The 18,892-nt window shown below is 36.9% G+C and overlaps 2 protein-coding genes across 3 annotated transcripts; both read left to right on the top strand.

Annotated features, from left to right (window-relative positions):
• The first annotated feature begins 403 nt into the window (after positions 1-403).
• On the top strand, positions 404-11,498 carry LOC103978974 (probable chromatin-remodeling complex ATPase chain). Its single transcript, XM_009394955.3, has 25 exons — positions 404-802; positions 1,364-1,495; positions 1,764-1,870; positions 3,989-4,101; positions 5,367-5,464; positions 5,556-5,735; positions 5,819-6,040; positions 6,457-6,591; positions 6,682-6,964; positions 7,043-7,116; positions 7,252-7,472; positions 7,556-7,643; positions 7,731-7,824; positions 7,917-8,105; positions 8,184-8,215; positions 8,354-8,430; positions 8,510-8,599; positions 8,740-8,809; positions 9,122-9,179; positions 9,253-9,311; positions 9,385-9,550; positions 9,667-9,845; positions 9,917-10,132; positions 10,437-10,541; positions 11,105-11,498. Exons 1-25 carry the CDS (start codon positions 578-580, stop codon positions 11,120-11,122), a joined length of 3,231 nt encoding a protein of 1,076 aa, XP_009393230.2. The 5' UTR covers positions 404-577; the 3' UTR covers positions 11,123-11,498.
• Positions 11,499-13,409: 1,911 nt separating this feature from the next.
• On the top strand, positions 13,410-18,395 carry LOC135632643 (uncharacterized). 2 transcript variants are annotated; one of them, XM_065141283.1, is made up of 9 exons: positions 13,410-13,655; positions 15,089-15,204; positions 15,739-15,911; positions 16,276-16,369; positions 16,706-16,817; positions 16,975-17,042; positions 17,642-17,727; positions 17,888-17,952; positions 18,039-18,395. In XM_065141283.1, the coding sequence occupies exons 1-9, from the start codon at positions 13,430-13,432 to the stop codon at positions 18,146-18,148; spliced, it is 1,050 nt and encodes a 349-aa protein (XP_064997355.1). In that variant the 5' UTR covers positions 13,410-13,429; the 3' UTR covers positions 18,149-18,395. The 2 variants fall into 2 exon arrangements, with proteins under 2 accessions (XP_064997355.1, XP_064997354.1); XM_065141282.1 differs by having other exon boundaries at positions 13,413-13,655; positions 16,975-17,063.
• The last annotated feature ends 497 nt before the right edge of the window (positions 18,396-18,892 follow it).

Here is an 18,892-nt window from a genome sequence, read left to right as displayed (position 1 = left end):
GTCCGCAGATAGGACCTCATATCCGTTTTGACCCAGGTAATTCTTACCAGGAAATTGATTGGGTAAATGACACGGGCCATGCGACAGCCACTGCCAATCGCCCCATGCCTTTCATGGTATATCCGCGGGGAGATTGACAAGCGGTATCAAAAAGAATTGTCTCAAGCTCAAAATCCGCCAGTCATCCTTTTGGCGGCAACTGAGTCCTCCCAGATAACAGAACACCTACGAGAATTATACCTTTTCAGCCGTCACCATCTTCTATACCTGATCTTTCAACGACCAATCAGAAAGATGGTACGAAAGTAGGTTGTTCGCAGTATAGTAAAAATGGTTTTGTTTGTAACACTAACGCGCTACAAGTGAATCGGATATGGGAAATGATATATACGGACATACGACCTTTCGCTCTTACACAAGACTCCCTTCTTCGTCGTAGTTCGCGAAGAGAGAAGCCCCAACTTGGTTCGTTCGATCTCACGGGATCTCTCCACCGTCTCCAAGTCTCTCGTCTTCTTTACGTCTTCCTCCTTCTTCCCCTCCTGGGGGGGAAAGAAACCCTCGTTGCGGATCCGCCATGGCGAAGCCCCCGAAGTACGAGGAGTTCTCCGACGAGGGTACCAGCAGCGGCTCGATCTCCTCCGACGAGGGGCCGGGGAGCGGAGCGGAGGGCGACCAAGAGGTGGAGGAGGAGGACCAGGAGGAGCTGGAGGCGGTCGCAAGGACTGGGAGCTCAGACGATGACGAGGCCAGGGAGGACGATGATCAGGCCACGGAGGACGATGAAGCCGTCGGGGATGAGGTAAAATTTTGGAGCGATTTGTGCATATTTCTGACCTTGGGGGGGTCTGTGGGGGGTTTTAGGGTTTGAGGTTGCTCAATTGGTTGATAGTCTTCATGTTGATTCATGTAGTTTTACAGGTTTCTTTTACACTTTCTTCTGATTTTTCCTGTTATACGTCTGTTCGTAGATTTGTTTTTGTATGGTAATAATTAGTTTGAACTGGAGTTGAGAATGGGATTGATGAGCAAAATTGATGTATGAAGAGTTAGGGTTTATATAGATTTTGCTAGTTGATGCAAGAATTCATTAGATGATAGTCGTCATTTATTGTATATACCTTTGACATCCTAAAATGCGTTTTCCTAGTGTTGTTCTGACCCAAGTTTCACGAGAATTTAAGGTGCTCGATTGCAAGCATTTTGTATGACATGGGAACTAGTTGGACCTTTGCTTTGTGGTTCCTCTTTTCCCATCCCCTTCCCGAGTTGAGTATAAACGGGCTGTTCGGGATGGTCTTTATGTATAACTAATGAATGAGTAGATTCTCAAAGCATTTGAGTCATTTGATATATTTTGCAGGCCTTGGAAGCATCTGCAAATGCAGAAGTTGGGGTGCGCGAAAAAGCCAGGCTCAGAGAACTTCAGAGAATGAAGAAACAAAAGATCCAAGAAATCTTGGATGCACAGAATGCTGCTGTCGATGCTGACATGGTTTGTGAATATTGTGGACTCACTTATTGTAGAAATTCAAATTGTTTATGCTTGATACATGATATTTCATCTCTGTATGTGATTGTGCTCTATATTTTAAATGCATTATGGTTGTATTTTCATGTGAATCTGTTTCAGTGTTTCACTTAATATCCATAGCAGCAGTCTTTTGGCATGTGACTACCTGGAATGTGTCTGGTTCTCGCTGCCTTTTCTTCTTTTAACACCGTTTAGATGTTTTGTTCTTAGTCTTTTGATGTTTTTGCAGAACAATAAGGGGAAAGACCGCTTAAAATATCTGCTTCAGCAGACAGAAATATTTGCTCATTTTGCAAAAGGAAGCCAATCCGAATCAGATAAGAAGCCACGGGGAAGGTTACACCATACTCATTTACTTAACATGTCATGGTCATTCTATGAACAGGAATGTCAATGTCAGTTATTCTTGATGGTGACATGATTAATTTTAGATTTTACTTTCATCATATGTTTCAGTGAGGCTCGATCATTTGGTCAACACATTTACTGCCAGCATTTAGATCTTAATGAAATTTACATTGCATATTCTTATTCATGATGCACTTGATTGTACCAGAATGTTTGTATAATCAATTTCAGTCATCCATTAGTGATTTATAAGAATGCTCACTATTTATCTTAAGATACCTCTGTGGACTGATTTATATGGTTAACCAACTTTTTGGTCTAGTTAGATAATCACATTTGGTCTTGTGAATAACAGAACATGAACTGATTGGCTACAATACCTAAATGATATTAGCTTTTCGGGCTTTACCTGTATGATGGTCCTCTGTTGTGGTAAAGGGTTGCACATCTAGTTCTCCTAGTGATCGTTGTTCATAAGGCTTGATGTATTCTAACATCCATAACCTTTTCAATTTCCTTGCTGTCAAAAGTATTACTTTGAGGGGATTTATGTTGGATAAATATGGTCACAAAGTTAATGAGTCACTATGAATGACCAATCATAACAATCTTTTTTATTCTGCCCAAAGGTAGGACTTAAAAACATTCCTTATTATTGACAACAATAACTCGTTTTTTGTTTGAAGTATGATTTAATCTAGTGATTTCAATGACATATTCCAAAACTCCTACCTTCTGTCAAGGCTTGGAATGAATGAATTAGCTGAATACAAACTCTATAGAAAGGTATCTCTTGCTTTAGATGCTCTTGAAGAGGACAAAGATTATGTCGGAATGGTCACAAGTTTGGTCATGATGGACCATGATTATTAAAAAATAATTAACTACATGACTTTGATTCCGAATGAATACTCTTTCTATTTGTCTTTATTTTTTTATCTGATGTGATAATATAGGCAATTTGTGAGCTTCTTTTTTGCATTTAGCCTATATTTGATCAGTCACTCTCTTTATAATAGGCAATGGATAACTTCAACCTAGGCACCTAATACAGAAATTTCCCTCTTCTAGCATGCCTGATCAGTGAGATAGAGAATAGATGATCAAGAAATTTCAAATCTGAAAGTTATTTTTTCTTTGCTTTTTATAATTCTCTGAACTTTATCCTGGAATACCAATGAATTGAATATTCCCTTTCAATAATCTCACATGCTTAACTGAAGGGGAAGAGAGGGGGGGCAGCGGAATAATACTTCTATTGGAATTGACTTTGTTCATTCTTTTAGTTTTCTGGTAAAATTAGGGTTTTAGCTTGCTGAACATGAGTTGAACAGGATCTCTTAGTGCTTCACCTCTTTCCTCTTCCTTTTGTGCAAATTGAATTTCATGGTACATATCATTTGGTCCTTGCTTCACATGCTCAACCACTAAGCAATTAATGTTTTTTTCCTTACTCTCATATTTTCCAACACTTTTGGAATTTGTTGCTCAAGGTTAGCTGTGTTGTATTTTTACTGAGGAATTTTGAGAACTCTATATGATATCTTGTCACTGATGAATGCAGCAATTTCATTTAATGAAAAACTGCTATAAATTGCTGAGGTGCAGAACAAGGAAATAATCTCATTTCAGTATCATATGTTAGCTTATTTACATCTTTGAATCCTTTGAGGCCATATCTTCAGGTGGTAGATGGTTTTATTGAAAACGAACATGTTACTTTGATTTCATACTTTCTGTATTGGGCGCAATATGAATATCTAGCTTTAGGAAGATATTTTTTTAATTTAATTGTCACCTAGTTCCTTGAATATTTTAGGTTTTTCTGTTTTGGTCAACAAGCAATAATTACTTAATGTAGACAACTGCTGAAGTATTTAATTGTTTATAATATTTTTGGTTTTTCTGTTTTGGTCAACAAGCAACGATTACTTAATGTAGACAACTGCTGAAGTATTTAATTGTTTATAATGTCCTTGGTGTTGTCTTAGTTCTGTACCTCCTCATTTGACATTCTTTTTTGTGCTAAAAATTTCTTCTTTCTTTTTCTTGTTTATTTGTGTCAATTTCCAATTTTCTGAAGATAAATGATCACAACCTTCGCAGGGGACGTCATGCATCAAAAATCACGGAGGAAGAAGAAGATGAAGAATACCTCAAGGAGGAAGAAGATGCTTTGGCGGGTGCTGGAGGAACACGCTTAGTGTCACAGCCATCATGTAGCTTTCTGTTAACTATGCTTCAATTGTTCTTATTTTCTCCATGCATTTGTAATTCTCTTGACTCATGATTTAACGGTAATAAACTAAATAAGCTATTAAGTTACGATGCTTCAACAATGATGCCTCTGACTTCATATTTATCCAAAACCATATGGATTATGCCTGATTATTGTGCTGACATCTTTTACCAGAATTAGGGTCCTTAATTCACCTAACTGTTCCAGTTGCACTTGCATACTTCTTTTAGTCCTTGCATCTTCCACTGTCATTTTTACACCTTCACATGTTTCTACCATTTCTGTCTATCGTTGCTGGAATGTGCTTCAAATTGACATGCTGGTATGTGATACTTGGATCTTGCACAACTTAGGTAAATTATATAATCTACTCAACTCTTGTACGTGAACCTGATTCGATTTGATCAAATTATTTACAGATACCTGTACTTATGCTAGTTTTTCTTTACACAAACCAAAGAAGTTGAAAGAGAGAATGAATTTAATAAGTCTCCTAGTCCACCAACATCTTATATGAAGAATTTTTCTCATCAAATGTAAGCATGTTATGTTGAGAATCGGTTTTTCCCCTCTCTCTATTTGCTTGCTGACCAACAGTGAAGATATCCAAATATGATTGGATTCAACTCATGTGATATTATTGTGTTACATACGGATTGTTGCAAAACGTTATGAAACATTGTAATAACTTTTAGTTTAGTGATCAGCAGAACCTTCTTTGAAAGTTTAGTCCAAGAAGAACCTGTACTCCATTTAACCAAGTTCTGTTTGGCGTATGCAAGTGTTGACCTGATTTCTCTTAGACAAAATAATACTTTTAGTTTTAGTTGGACAATACAAAGAGAGTTTAAGCATAATATTTGAAAAACTTTTGGACGTAGAACTTGCTTCATTTTAAGCAAACCATCCGTTTGTTTTGCTTTTGAAATAATGAATAAGCAGTGGACCCTGAAAAACAATGGCGATCTCAAAACCCAAATTTGATTTTGGTTCTAGTACTTTGAAATTGGATAGCATTTGGTATATCTTTTTATGTTGTTGGTAATGGTTATTGATGGTGTTTCTACAAAGTTGATGGATAAAGATGATCCTGAATCTCATGTAAAAAAAAATGAGAGGAGAATTTACAGAGGATCTTTTTGGAAGTTGAAAGACAAGAGTCAGCTTCTTTAGTTTTGGAGACTCACTAATTTCAAGTATCTGTACAGAATCTTCTTATTTGTGAACTTTCTGCTCTTTTGGCAGGTATCCAGGGTAAGATGAGAGACTATCAGCTAGCAGGACTGAACTGGATGATACGGTTGTATGAGAATGGCATCAATGGGATACTTGCTGATGAGATGGTATTGGAAGCATTTGATAGTTTCTTTTTTATGCTTTTATTTGAACTGCATTTTCTTTTACTTGTATGGCTAACAATAATTTTGTATCTAGGGTCTTGGAAAAACATTGCAAACCATCTCATTACTTGGCTATTTGCATGAGTATAGAGGAATTACAGGGCCCCATATGGTGGTAGCTCCAAAATCTACTCTTGGCAACTGGATGAGGGAGATTCGCCGTTTCTGTCCTGTTTTACGAGCTGTTAAATTTCTTGGAAATCCAGAAGAGAGGGTTGGAAACTTAATTATTTTCACAATCTGGTTAAATTTCATCTATTGCTTATAGAGCATGTAAACTTTATACTTATTTTGCAGAACCATATAAGGGAAACTTTGTTGGTGGCTGGCAAGTTTGATGTGTGTGTTACTAGTTTTGAGATGGCGATCAAAGAAAAAACTGCACTTAGGCGTTTTAGCTGGCGCTATGTTATCATTGATGAGGCACATCGGATTAAAAATGAGAACTCTCTTCTTTCTAAAACAATGAGGCTCTATCATACTAACTATCGTCTTCTTATCACTGGCACACCTCTTCAGGTAAGTTTCTATAATCTTTTGCAGTTGAAACTGTATGGTCTGGTTCATTAAGCAAATTACTTTTCTCGCTTGTAAAACATCTCTTTATTTTATAGAGGTAAGGCTGCAGACTTTCATCCTTCTTAGACCTGTCAGGAGTCTTGTGCATTGGGTTCATCTTTTTTACAAGAAACATTACTTTTAGCAGCAAGAGTTAACTACTTATGGTATAATTGTTTGCAATATATTGTGTAAGTGAACTATATAAAGCCAGTTGATTTTAAGTGTTTCTGTCCAATTCATTTTTTTGGCGTACTTTGCACATCCAATAGTCAGATAAGAAATTTCTTTGATATATCATAGATAGAAACTTTTACTTTCTAAAGATTCCTGTTTATGGAATGGTTTGCTACTTTGCTTATACATCTACTTTGCAGAACAACCTTCATGAACTTTGGTCTCTTCTCAACTTTTTACTCCCTGAGATATTTAGCTCTGCTGAAACTTTCGATAAGTGGTTCCAGATATCTGGAGAAAATGATCAACAGGAAGTGATTCAGCAGCTTCATAAGGTAACGCTGAAATTTCTTTATTCTTTGTGAATTCCATGCATTACCCTTAACAAGGTCTCATATACAAAATCATGTCATGTGTATCTTAAGGTTCTTCGTCCCTTTCTCCTTCGGAGGCTTAAATCTGATGTTGAAAAGGGCCTGCCTCCCAAAAAGGAAATTATACTCAAAGTAGGAATGTCCCAGTTGCAGAAGCATTATTATCGAGCTCTGCTTCAAAAAGATTTGGAGGTCATTAATGCTGGTGGTGAACGCAAGCGGCTCTTGAATATTGCTATGCAGCTTCGGAAATGTTGTAACCATCCATACTTGTTCCAAGGTGCAGAACCTGGCCCACCGTATACCACTGGGGAGCATTTAATAACAAGTGCAGGTAAATTAGACATTGTGAGTTCTTCCCTGCAATGATTTGTTTCTTTGTATACTGAAGAATATGGTAGTTTATGTCCAGGAAAAATGGTTCTTCTGGATAAATTGCTCCCCAAGCTCAAGGAACGTGGCTCCAGAGTTCTAATCTTTTCACAGGTCCTTGTTCCTCCATGATCTGTTATTGTCGGCGTCTGCAAATGTTTTGATTTCTAAGATGCTAACATGATAGTATGAGTTACATATTTCCTTATTTGCCAACTAATTTGATTGCTATATTTGCTGTTGGATCAGATGACTAGACTCCTGGACATTTTGGAAGATTATTTAATGTTTCGTGGTTATCAATATTGTCGAATTGATGGGAATACTGGTGGAGAAGATCGTGATGCTTCTATTGAAGCCTTTAATCAACCAGAAAGTGAAAAATTCATTTTCTTGCTTTCAACCAGAGCAGGTGGCCTCGGGATTAATCTTGCCACTGCAGATGTAGTCATTCTTTATGACAGTGATTGGTAATCTTTTTATTTAGACAACCCATCTCTGTTTAAACTGGTGCCTTGAGTTTGTGGCATTATCTCTTCATTTTTGCTTTCAGGAATCCACAAGTTGATCTTCAAGCACAAGATCGTGCACATAGGATTGGACAAAAGAAAGAAGTTCAAGTCTTCCGATTTTGCACTGAGGTTAGCTTGAGGCCTAAATATCATTTAAATTTTGTAATATAATTTTCTGGATATTTATGAACACTTATTAGTGATCCGTTAATGCAGTACACTATCGAGGAAAAGGTGATTGAAAGGGCATATAAGAAACTTGCCCTGGATGCTTTAGTTATTCAACAAGGGAGATTGGCTGAGCAGAAAAGTATGTTTTTTTGCAAAGATTTTCTGCTTTCCACTGATCGTATGGTTTGCGTTGAGCAAACAAATGAATATATGAGCTCACTTTCCATGCAGCTGTTAATAAAGATGAGTTGTTACAAATGGTACGTTTTGGTGCGGAAAGGGTATTCAATTCCAATAATAGCACAATAACAGATGAGGATATTTATGACATCATAGCGAAGGGTGAAAAGGCGACAGCAGAGCTTAATGCCAAAATGAAGAAATTTACGGAAGATGCAATCAAGTTTAAAATGGATGACAGTACGTTTCATGGTTTTGATTTTCTATTGGTTATTCTTGTTGCTTGAGGACTAAGTATGTTCTGAATGTTTTTTCCAGATGCGGAGTTGTATGACTTTGATGATGAGAAGGTATAATTTCTCTTCAATTTCTACTTGTGCAAATGGCTTTGCAGCTGCTAATTGAAGTTTTGTGGATGTAATACATATAGTCCAAATGGTAATTTACTGTATGGACATTTTTATTTGTTGTTTTTGCTTGAACTGAAGGATGATAAAGAACTTGATCTTAAGAAACTTGTCACTGAGAATTGGATAGAGCCACCTAAAAGGGAACGAAAGCGCAAGTAAGACTGACTCATGGCTATAATTTCACTTCCTGTTATTGTTATTTTTAGCATAATGACTCTGCACATGGCAATTTAGCTACTCGGAATCTGATTACTTCAAGCAAGCTCTTCGTCAAGGTGGTGCTGCAAAATCTAAGGAACCACGAATTCCTCGTATGCCCCAGTTGTAAGTTTTATTTTCTTTTCCGAGTATGGAAATTTATTTTTAGCATATTTCGTACTTGTATTTTTTTTAATGAATTTATGTTGTTTGTAAGAGAGAAAAATAAATGCCAACTTGTTGATAATTGATCTTATATTTTGTAGACATGATTTCCAGTTTTTTAACACCCAAAGGCTCAGTGAGTTATATGAAAAGGAAGTTCGCTATCTTATGGTGAGTTATCTTATTTGTTCTCTGTTGCTTGGCCTGCTCTTTTTTTCCCAATACTTCTCTGCTGGCGATCCATCTGATCTGTTGTCCTTGTCAATTGCTTGAGTGACGTTTGGGGTTTCTAGCATAAGTTAGTTTGTCATTATGTAATTCTTTACTCTTGTTGTAATGAGAAATCCTGTGCCAATCTTGTGTGCTTTCTCCCATTATTATTGCTTGTAAGAGCGAGAGCCTACTACTTAAATGTGACTGCCCCATGGTAAAAGGGCTACACCTGCTTTGCTACTGATTCTGCTTGCCTCAATATTTGTCCAGCATACCCATCAGAAGAATCAATTGAAAGACACTATTCCTGATGGGGATGAATCTGAAGGTACTCATTATCAAGAACTTTTTATAGTAATAAATTTTTAATTTTAAGATTATAATTATAATTTGTTACTTAGACTTGGGAGATCCATTGACTGCTGAGGAGCAGGAAGAAAAGGAGCAGTTGCTGGAAGAGGTAAGACTGTCATTAGGTGAATAAGATAGGTTTAATCTTGTTTGTATTTTGATTTTAGCGTTTATAACCTCAGGGTTTCTCCACATGGACACGGAAAGACTTCAATACGTTCATTAGGGCTTGTGAGAAGTATGGACGGAATGATATAAAAAGTATAGCTTCGGAAATGGAAGGCAAAACCGAAGAGGAAGTTGGAAGATATGCCAAAGTCTTTAAAGCAAGATACAAAGAATTGAATGGTACAAAAATTAATCGATCCTGATGTGCTATGTGCAGTCTGTGAACACAGCTCTTATCTTTTTCAGATCAATATCTTTAATATATGCATTTGTCATCGAATATTCTCTGCCTTTAGATTATGATCGAATAATGAAGAACATTGAAAGAGGAGAGGGAAGAATCTCCCGGAGGGATGAGATAATGAAAGCTATTGGTAAAAAGTTGGATCGCTACAAGAACCCATGGTTAGAATTGAAAATTCAGTATGGCCAGAATAAGGGAAAGCTATATAATGAAGAATGTGACCGTTTTATGGTGAGTAATATTTTCAATCTTGAATCTAATTTGCTTTTCCATTTTTGTATTTTATTGACTGTCCTTTCCAGTTATGCATGATCCACAAGCTTGGCTATGGAAATTGGGATGAGCTAAAAGCAGCTTTCCGCACATCACCTTTGTTTCGCTTTGACTGGTTTGTGAAATCCCGAACAACTCAAGAGTTGGCTCGACGATGTGATACACTGATCCGTCTAGTGGAGAAGGAGAATCAAGAATATGATGAGCGGGAAAGACAATCTCGGAAAGATAAAAAGCTCACCAAGGTCTAGTTTACTTGTTTATGCCATTTGTTAGTTTACCATTTAAATTATAAGATTATTAGTGTAAGACCTAATTAGTAGCGAAAATGAGTGTCATCCTACTGGGAAATACAATTTTTTTTTTCTGTACATGCTGCCTCATTTGATCCATTGCGGTCAATCTTATTCATTAGGAGACTTTTAAAAGCTTTGCTTGTTATTATTCTTTTGTTGAATTTTGCATATTTTAAATTTTTATTGCATAATTAACAATACATTGTATTGCATAATGATTTTCTACTTGCATGACCTTTACTTTCTTTTGTAGAATCTGACACCATCCAAGCGGTCCATAACAAAGGCTCCAGCCCTTGAGACTCCTGCACTAAGTTCGTTCAAGAGGCGGAGGCAGTCAGATGACTATACTGGTTCAGTAAGTTTGCATCTACTTCAATTTTGAGTTGTGATGACCATGTGAAACTAAAAGAACTAGAGCACACTTAGCATGGTGTATATGTTCAAATCTAACCAGATTAAACTCTGTTAATTGCATATGTTCAAATCTATCAACTTGACCTCTCTCGAAACCACAGTTCTCCCCACCAAATATATAACCTTCGATAACCAGTCCAGTGTAAATTGCATAACCATCTTAAATTATGAACCTATGGTTGCAGATTATTGGTAATTGTTTGTAACTTTCAATGTATCTTGTGGGAAGAATGGGGAGGTGCCAAAACCAAAACCAAACAGAGAAATTTGCACACTGACATGAGAGGAGTCAGTTTGACCAGGACAATATATTGTCCACAATGGCCATGATTGTTTTACTTTTAAGAGTCATCTTGTCAAATTTTCTTCCCAGTCCAACTGTATATTTATATTAGTTTTTGTTTCGACATGAAACTAATTGGTGATCATATACAAAATAAGTCTATGAAGTTGGTGAACTGCACCTAATGCTATATGCTGTTTTTTCTCCCATTGACATGGCAGGGGAGGCGGAGGAGATGAATGCCGGAGGGAGGTTTTGTTGATCGGCTGGAGAAGGTGCTTCAAACTTTTTAAATTTTCTGATTACAAGCAGAAGCTCCTCCAAACTTGTAGCTGTGGACTTGTGGTGTGCTAGTAGTACACGGGACACAGTGGTCATGGTGTTCCTTGGACGCCTCTTTGTTGCTTGCTTTAGTAGAACAATGTAGGACATAACTGATGGTCTTTAAGAGTTTGTACGGTCTTGTTACATTGTGTGTACTCCATGAACATTATTAGTAAGCGTGTAAATGGCGCACCATGCCGGCCACGCTTCCGTGAGATGGTCAACTCATTCTTTACTTATTAACAATGTTCAATTAAAAAACGAATCTATGATCCTGAGATTCTTTTAACAGATCCACCTCAGATTCTCTATTTGTGATGTGGATAAATGTGTTGCTTGAAAATATGCACATCACATATCAAAAAATGGTGAACAACCGGGCTAATATAATATGTTTTAGTGGGAAAGATAATTCTTCTGTTTCATAGCCACGGGATACACTACTAGGAGATGGAAATATGTTCTCACTGGTAATTTAGTTCTGCTGATTTCCTGAATGTTCCAAATCTCCCTCGCATCTATATGATCTATATGTGTATGTTTTAATCTTGATGGATTTCACTTTTTAAAGCATGTCTGAACTGAAAGTGTATAAGAAGCTTGATTTTTATAATCATTTGTAATTTTTTATGCATTATCATTTTTTAATAATTTAAATTTTAAGTTTTGAATTGTAGTTAGTTATTTCTGGTATCTCGGTTTGTATATTTTTAAAAATTACAATCATATTTTTATAATTATAAAAATAAAATATTTAGGTTCATTTATCTTAACGTCGTTGATTTTATAAATAGAAATATGAAAATAAAGGGTAAAAAGATAGTTTTAATGTTTCTGTTGGTGGTGATGGATATGTTGACGGTGGCAGATAATAACGTTATTGGGGTTTATTCGACAATTGTGTCGATCACAAGTATGACGATATACTCAACGTCGAATTTTGGGATCCACATTTTTCTATTACCATTGGATACGTCTCTTGGGGGCTTGATAACAATTTGCCACCAGCTTTCCATAACTTCCCTTCTTGATTGACGACAATAATAATAAATAAAACTCTTCCTCAGATAAGCCCCCCATCTCCCCTTTTTCATACTCATAGGAATTGACGTGATAGATGAGGGATTACCCTAGCTTCAGGTTGAGCGATCCGTCCAATGGGTCAACGGTAAGGTGACCACCATCTTCGCCATAGATGCCGCTATAGCCACCATCATCTGTGGATGCAGTTATCGAGTAGTGAAAGGGTCACTCAACATTTACATTAGCAGCCATTTGCCGTAGACGTTGTGGTGGTCACCTGACGCAGATGGTGGTGTAGAATCACAGTGTCTACGACAAAGATGGTGGTTACCTCACCATTGACTTGTTAGGTAGATCGCTTAACCCAAAAGCTGGGGTTGTCGGAGCTCTTGTTACTCCCCCTGTTGTCGCGTCAATTCTAGCATGGGCATGAAAAAATGATAGATGGGGGCTCGTTGGAGGAGAGGTCTATTCGTCATGGTTATCGTCAATTGGGAAGAGTAGCTTTGGAAGGTTGGTGAGTGAGCAGTTATCGAGCTTCCGACGGATGTATCCGATGGTGGTAGAAAAATGTGGGTCTCAAAATTTGATGCTTAGTACGCTGTCATACTCGTGGTTGACGCAGTTACTAACACCTCTTACCGCCACTCTCCTCATCCACAACAACCACCCGTGACTTCCAATGGCATCATCGTGTGCCATCACCGATGCCCTCCGTCGTCATCCGCTAAAATGTTAAAATTATTATTTTTTATTTTTCTATTTTCATTGATAAACTATAGTGTTAAGATAAGACGTTAAAATTATTTTTTTTATATTTTATTTTCATATTTATTTTTTAAAATATATGGATCAAAGTACTAAATGTAACTAACTAATGGATAATACATAATTAACCCGTCTGATTATACACAAGAACACTATATTTTTACACGACCAAAATTAAGTAACACACTTAAAATCAAAATAATTATATAAGCTCGTAAAAATTTTGAAAGATCAAATTTAAATCAAACCATCATCACTTAACTTTTAAAAAATAAAAAGAAAAAGAAAACTAATTGAAACCAGGTTTTAACTTGCGATCCACTTAAAAGCAGAGCACGCGATATTAGATCTCCGTCTCTCGGGAAATCTGTGCAGTTCTTTTATTGGTCTAACAAGGGAAAAGAAGACAGTCTTTATCTACTTATATATATATGTCTGCCTTCGGCTCACTTTGTCTGCCGATGGCGATAGGCGCGTCGACGATGACTACCGCAAGTCTTCGACCTCGTTTCTGCGTTCCCCTCTCTTCTTCCGCTTCACCTCCGACGAGCCTCCTCTTTCTCCGCCCTCCAAACCCTATCTTTCGCCCCAAACGATGCTCTCCAATTTCGATGTCGCTCGCCGCCGATTCCTCATCCTCCACTTCTCCCCTTGTCGGTCGGTATATCTTCATCCTACCTTATTTTCCCCCTTTAATTTATCTTTTTCCGGTTCGATTCGGCGCGTTGCTTTTCGAACCCCGGTTTCCAAATCTCCAATCTTTCTTCCTACTAAATATTATGACCTCGCTCGATTGCTGCTTGTCATTGTCTTGGTCTTATAATCTATGTGTGGTTTTGTTTGCCTTTTCTGTGAACGGATTAATGGGGATTTCCTGTTCTCCTTGATGAAATGAATGATATGCTGTGGTTTTTGTGATCCCCGTAATTATGAGAAGGGCCGTTCGTAGGAATGTCCTCTTAATGGACCATTAAACGGGATTTTTTTCCTTGGGTTGATCTAATTCTAAGGAGGGTTTAATATTCAGTTTTTCTTGATTGATGTTGCCACTGCAATGTTTCATTGGCGTGTCAGTTTGAACTTTGGACTATTACCGAGGGTGATTTGCAGCATCCAGAACCCCGGTGCATTGGAAATTGTTTACCGGATAATCTCTTGAAGCGGCATGTTCAAGCAGTTGCTTTGGACTTATTGCTTGGTCTTACGTTCTCTATTTCCTAATTGATTGAAGAAACCACCAGTTAACGTTGTAGTAACTGAACTAGGATGAGAATTTTGTTCTCTTAGTTATTTTTGTCTATGAGATCCTTGTAGAGGAGGCCCTTTGTCACTATACAATGCTGGTATTTTGGTCGGTTCTCTTGCTATATGAACAAGATCAATGTTGGCTTCATTTGCCATGAGATAGAAGGATCACACAAGTGAATTTATAAAGTTTCTTGGGTTCTGAGTGCTGGCTGCTTGGACAAACTTTAGTGTGCTTCTTTATGACTACTAGTACACACTGGTATTTTTCTATCTTGTTCAGGAATGAAAAGTTTCTGACTTGTCCCCCATACCATGGGGTTTCTTATTCATCTTATAAACAGACCTAGTTCTATAGATATAATATCTTTATATAATCGCTATTCCTGTTGCTGAGATGCCAACAATAGCTAAGGAATTTTCCTACTGTATGATGAAAAGCTAAACCTTTCCAGGTTGTTGCTAGATATATATAATAACAATTTATATCGAGTGGAGCCAAAAACACATATTTTTGTCATCTAAGATGATCAGCAAACCTCCTTTAATGCCTCACTGTTGCTAACTGTTTTTCTGGCATCTCTCCATTGTTGGAATAGGAATATTAATCTTAATTTAAATACTCAAGTTATTGATACTAGGCTTCATTCTGTTTATCCTAAACCCAGTCGATAACATAACACCTAAACTCCATACATAATAATGTATAAACATCTTAAACATAAGTATTTTGTTCATTGATATATAAAAAAGCTTAGTTTTGCATTTTCAACCTTATAGAAATGCCTTAGATATGATTATTGTTAGTTGGCTAATACAATATTGTTCTACTTTCATGGTGCCAGAAATATCAAATGACGCTGGACTAAAGGTAACATCTCCTGGTATAATTGGGCAGAATGATTTGTTAATTGTGGGGCCTGGTGTTCTTGGTCGCATGGTGGCTGAAAAGTGGCGAAAGGTTTGGCTGAAGTCCTTGGAACATTTTATTTGAGATTCTTACTATTTATAATTGATATCATCCAAGATTAAGGTCCCAATATTATTTATTTAAACATTTCCGTTTGTAAGATTGTGGTCTGCTTGACATAGTCTTTGATTAAGGATAATGCAGAACTAGAGTACCATTTTTTCTTGAGAGTGACAACAAGAAATTTATCCAGCTTAAACTATTTCTGTTTACTCAGAGGGTCCCAGGAGAGCTCCAGCCTAAGAATTTGAATCTATATTTGAGACCAGTGATGCATAGATATTTTGATGCTCATAAGCAATTCATGAAGTAGCTTAATGTTGGTTACTCCTCACATGTTAGCAAAATATTATCTTTCCATAGTTGATCTTGAGCTTGGAGAGTGCCAGCATTAGTCTCTGTTGGAACATATGTGAACTTTGGTATATAATATCAAATATTTTTTATAATGCTTTATAGATGCAAACTCTCAGAGGGTTAGCTATTTTAGAATGGTATGATATTCTTCATTTAATGAATATCTAGGAACATCCAGATTGTCAGATCTTTGGACATACAATTACCACCGATCATCATGATGAATTGATCAAGATTGGCGTCATTCCTTCTTTAAGAGGATCAGAGCTTACCGACAAATTTCCTTATGTTGTATTTTGTGCTCCTCCATCTCGAACCTCAGATTACCCTAGTGATGTGAGGTAAGGATCGAACTGTAGTTACAAGTGATATGTACTCCTGTAAAATCTTTCTAATGATTAAAGTACGACATAAATTTGTTTTATTCACATTTCACAAAAGGTTTCTTTTTTTCCTGGCAAAAAGAATGTCTTGGTATTTCATAATTATCTGGAAATTTAGCAAAATACATTTTATATGGAACATGATACATGATGATAGAAGCTATTATGATATTGAACATTGGACTTATATGTATTTTGATGTTGCATGTATCACATTCATGCAAGGTTATGAGATCATATTAAGGCACTAGTGGTTTGTTTACCGTAACTTCCAAGAAATTCCTAGAGATGGATAACATGTATTATTTATAATCAAATGCAGATTAGCAGCATCGAACTGGAGTGGTGAAGGTTCTTTCCTGTTTACATCAAGTTCTGCTGTATATGATTGCAGCGATAATGACTTTTGCAATGAGGTATTACACTCAAAATTAGCATATTTCTCTAATGGCAACAATATGTTTGGAATTATTGCGGCGATACTTGTGAGCAAATGTCTTTTCTTCTCTGTATTTGATCTGAACTCCATGATTCCTTGAACATACTAGCTAGTAAGATTTGTTACTGTTAGATTGTTAGTAATTATCACTTGTTGCACTAGAACCATCATATCCAGAAATTAGCAAATACCAGGGATTCATATCAATGAAGTTAACTAATTTGTGTTCCACATGTAGCTTGAATGAACACTGCAATTTATATTATACTTCTGCGGGGTATGTTATGTACTCATCTTTCGCATTTTTTAGTAGGATTCTCCTCTGGTTCCTATTGGTAGAAGCCCACGGATTGATGTCCTTCTAAGTGCGGAAAAGGAAGTTCTGGATGTTGGTGGCTGTGTTCTGAGGCTAGCAGGGTTATATATATCCTTCCTGAAACTCTACAATTTTTTCCTTGGAGCTAGGTTTTGTATTTGTTCAGAAATCAGGGTTTCATGCAGGATGAAGTTGATTCCACCGTAACAGTTTCTGTGGCTAGTTATTGCTTCTATTGGAATGTTATTATCTTAACTATTTATACAAAGAAGATAGAGGTGCTCATACTTATTGGTTGGCAAGAGGAACAGTTGATGCTCGTCCAGATCATGTGGTAAACCTTATTCATTACGAGGTTATAACTTTTTCCATCCTTATCTTTGTCCATAACTGTCTTTCTATAGTGTTGTCGTCCACATAATTTGGTCTTTTGCCAATTTGATTTTCAATACCATTCCGGATGAAATGTGTACAGATTATTGACAAAGATGGAATTTTACCGAAAGCAGTTAATTATTCTTTGCCATTTGATTGCACTTTGGTGTAGAAACCTAAGTTACTTAATTTTGTGTAAACCTTTGTCTTGCATGTGTGAATTATATCTTATCATGATGAGGTAGTATTGCATCTTACTTTGCAAGTGGCACAGAAGGAGAATTGTTATAGTTGACATAGGTGTGAAAACTAAACTGTGATAAGACATTGGCCAATATGGTCCCATGTGAAAGTTGGTTAGCCATGCAGCCTTTGAGTTTTCTTTAACATTAACTAAATTGTGATTGATCTGCATGGCATCTTGTTCAACTGTAAGCAAAAGGATTTTTTCTTTGTTTTTTCTTTCTGGTGGTCTTTTTTAAGGGGAGGATGCATATTTTGGCCATATGATGATTATTTTATTATTCAATGACTTATGATGAGCATTTTAATATGCAGGATGCAGCTTCCCTTACGATTGCAATCATAAAAAAGAAGCTTCGAGGTCGAACTTTCAATGGTTGTGACAATCATCCTTTGTCGAGGTCTTCTTACAAGGACTCTTTCTTCTGTCCATCTTGTTAAATTAACTATCTGGGTGCAACTATACCAGTATAAATACTGTCGTGTTCCTAAATTCAGAGCCCTATTTCTTACATCATGATATTCCTAGTTTATTCAGTATTTGGAGTGTCGCTTGTGCAGGCAAGAAATTATGGATTCTGTGAACCGAAGCGGGAAGTATAGCAAGAAGTTCCTGGGATTTACAGGCATGTTTCTAGATTTCTAGGTCACCTTCTGAAGTATATAACACTCTATACGCTTGTAACTGGGACTCTTAATTTGTTATTAACAGGCACTGATGGTCCATTGGGGAAGAGGATGACTAATTCGAAAACTCGTGCGGAAATTGGATGGGAGCCAACATTCGTAAGCTTTCCTCAGTTCCTTGGACTACCAGACTGAGTTTGCCTTGTTTTTTCCCTTCTTTGCTATGTTTTCAGATGATTGCAATCAAGTCGGTCATTCTGGTATATTGGTTTTGTGTGGCTAGATTAGTGATCTTCCCGTCATTAGTATCCAGTAGCAAGCTAACCAATCTTTGACACTTGCGACAAATCGAACACCATATTGCTTGTTGGTTATCGTCTTGTCTTGTGCATGTATGAATTGCACATTGATTAATAAGATGGCCTCCCTTTGCTTCTTGGAACTGATTCTGTTTTACGCTTTTGTTGATATCTCCATCGTCATAAAAATATCATGTTTGAAGGACATTTGGTGATGAAAAAGCAGTGAGCTTGTGCCTGATTAAATCTTATGAACTTGTTGGTTTATATGCTTGTTATGATTTGACTGCAGTTTATAACATGCAAGGTGGTGTGGTTTCTTTGTGCACTTCAAATCATCTGGATTTGATATTGAACCTAATACTGTGCTTGGCAATCATCCACAAGGAGACTTGCTGAGAAGACAACAAATTATTATTCATCTCAACTGGATGAAGCCTAATATTTCTTTTAGTGCACTATAAACTGAAGAGCCGCCTAGGACTCCTTATCTGTCCATCAGGAGAACCATTGATCAACTTTTGTGGTTGATTGGTGTTTCATATGTTTGTAGTTTCTGATAAGGTCCATACTGCTCATCATTAGTTAAGCCATGAGGAATTATCACTAACTAAATATCATCGAAATTGAAATTATTATT

Source organism: Musa acuminata, chromosome BXJ3-3 (assembly GCF_036884655.1).
Source record: "Musa acuminata AAA Group cultivar baxijiao chromosome BXJ3-3, Cavendish_Baxijiao_AAA, whole genome shotgun sequence".
NCBI lineage: Eukaryota > Viridiplantae > Streptophyta > Magnoliopsida > Zingiberales > Musaceae > Musa > Musa acuminata.
The sequence above is the reverse complement of the archived record's forward strand: the minus strand, read 5'-3'. Positions and strand labels throughout refer to the sequence as shown.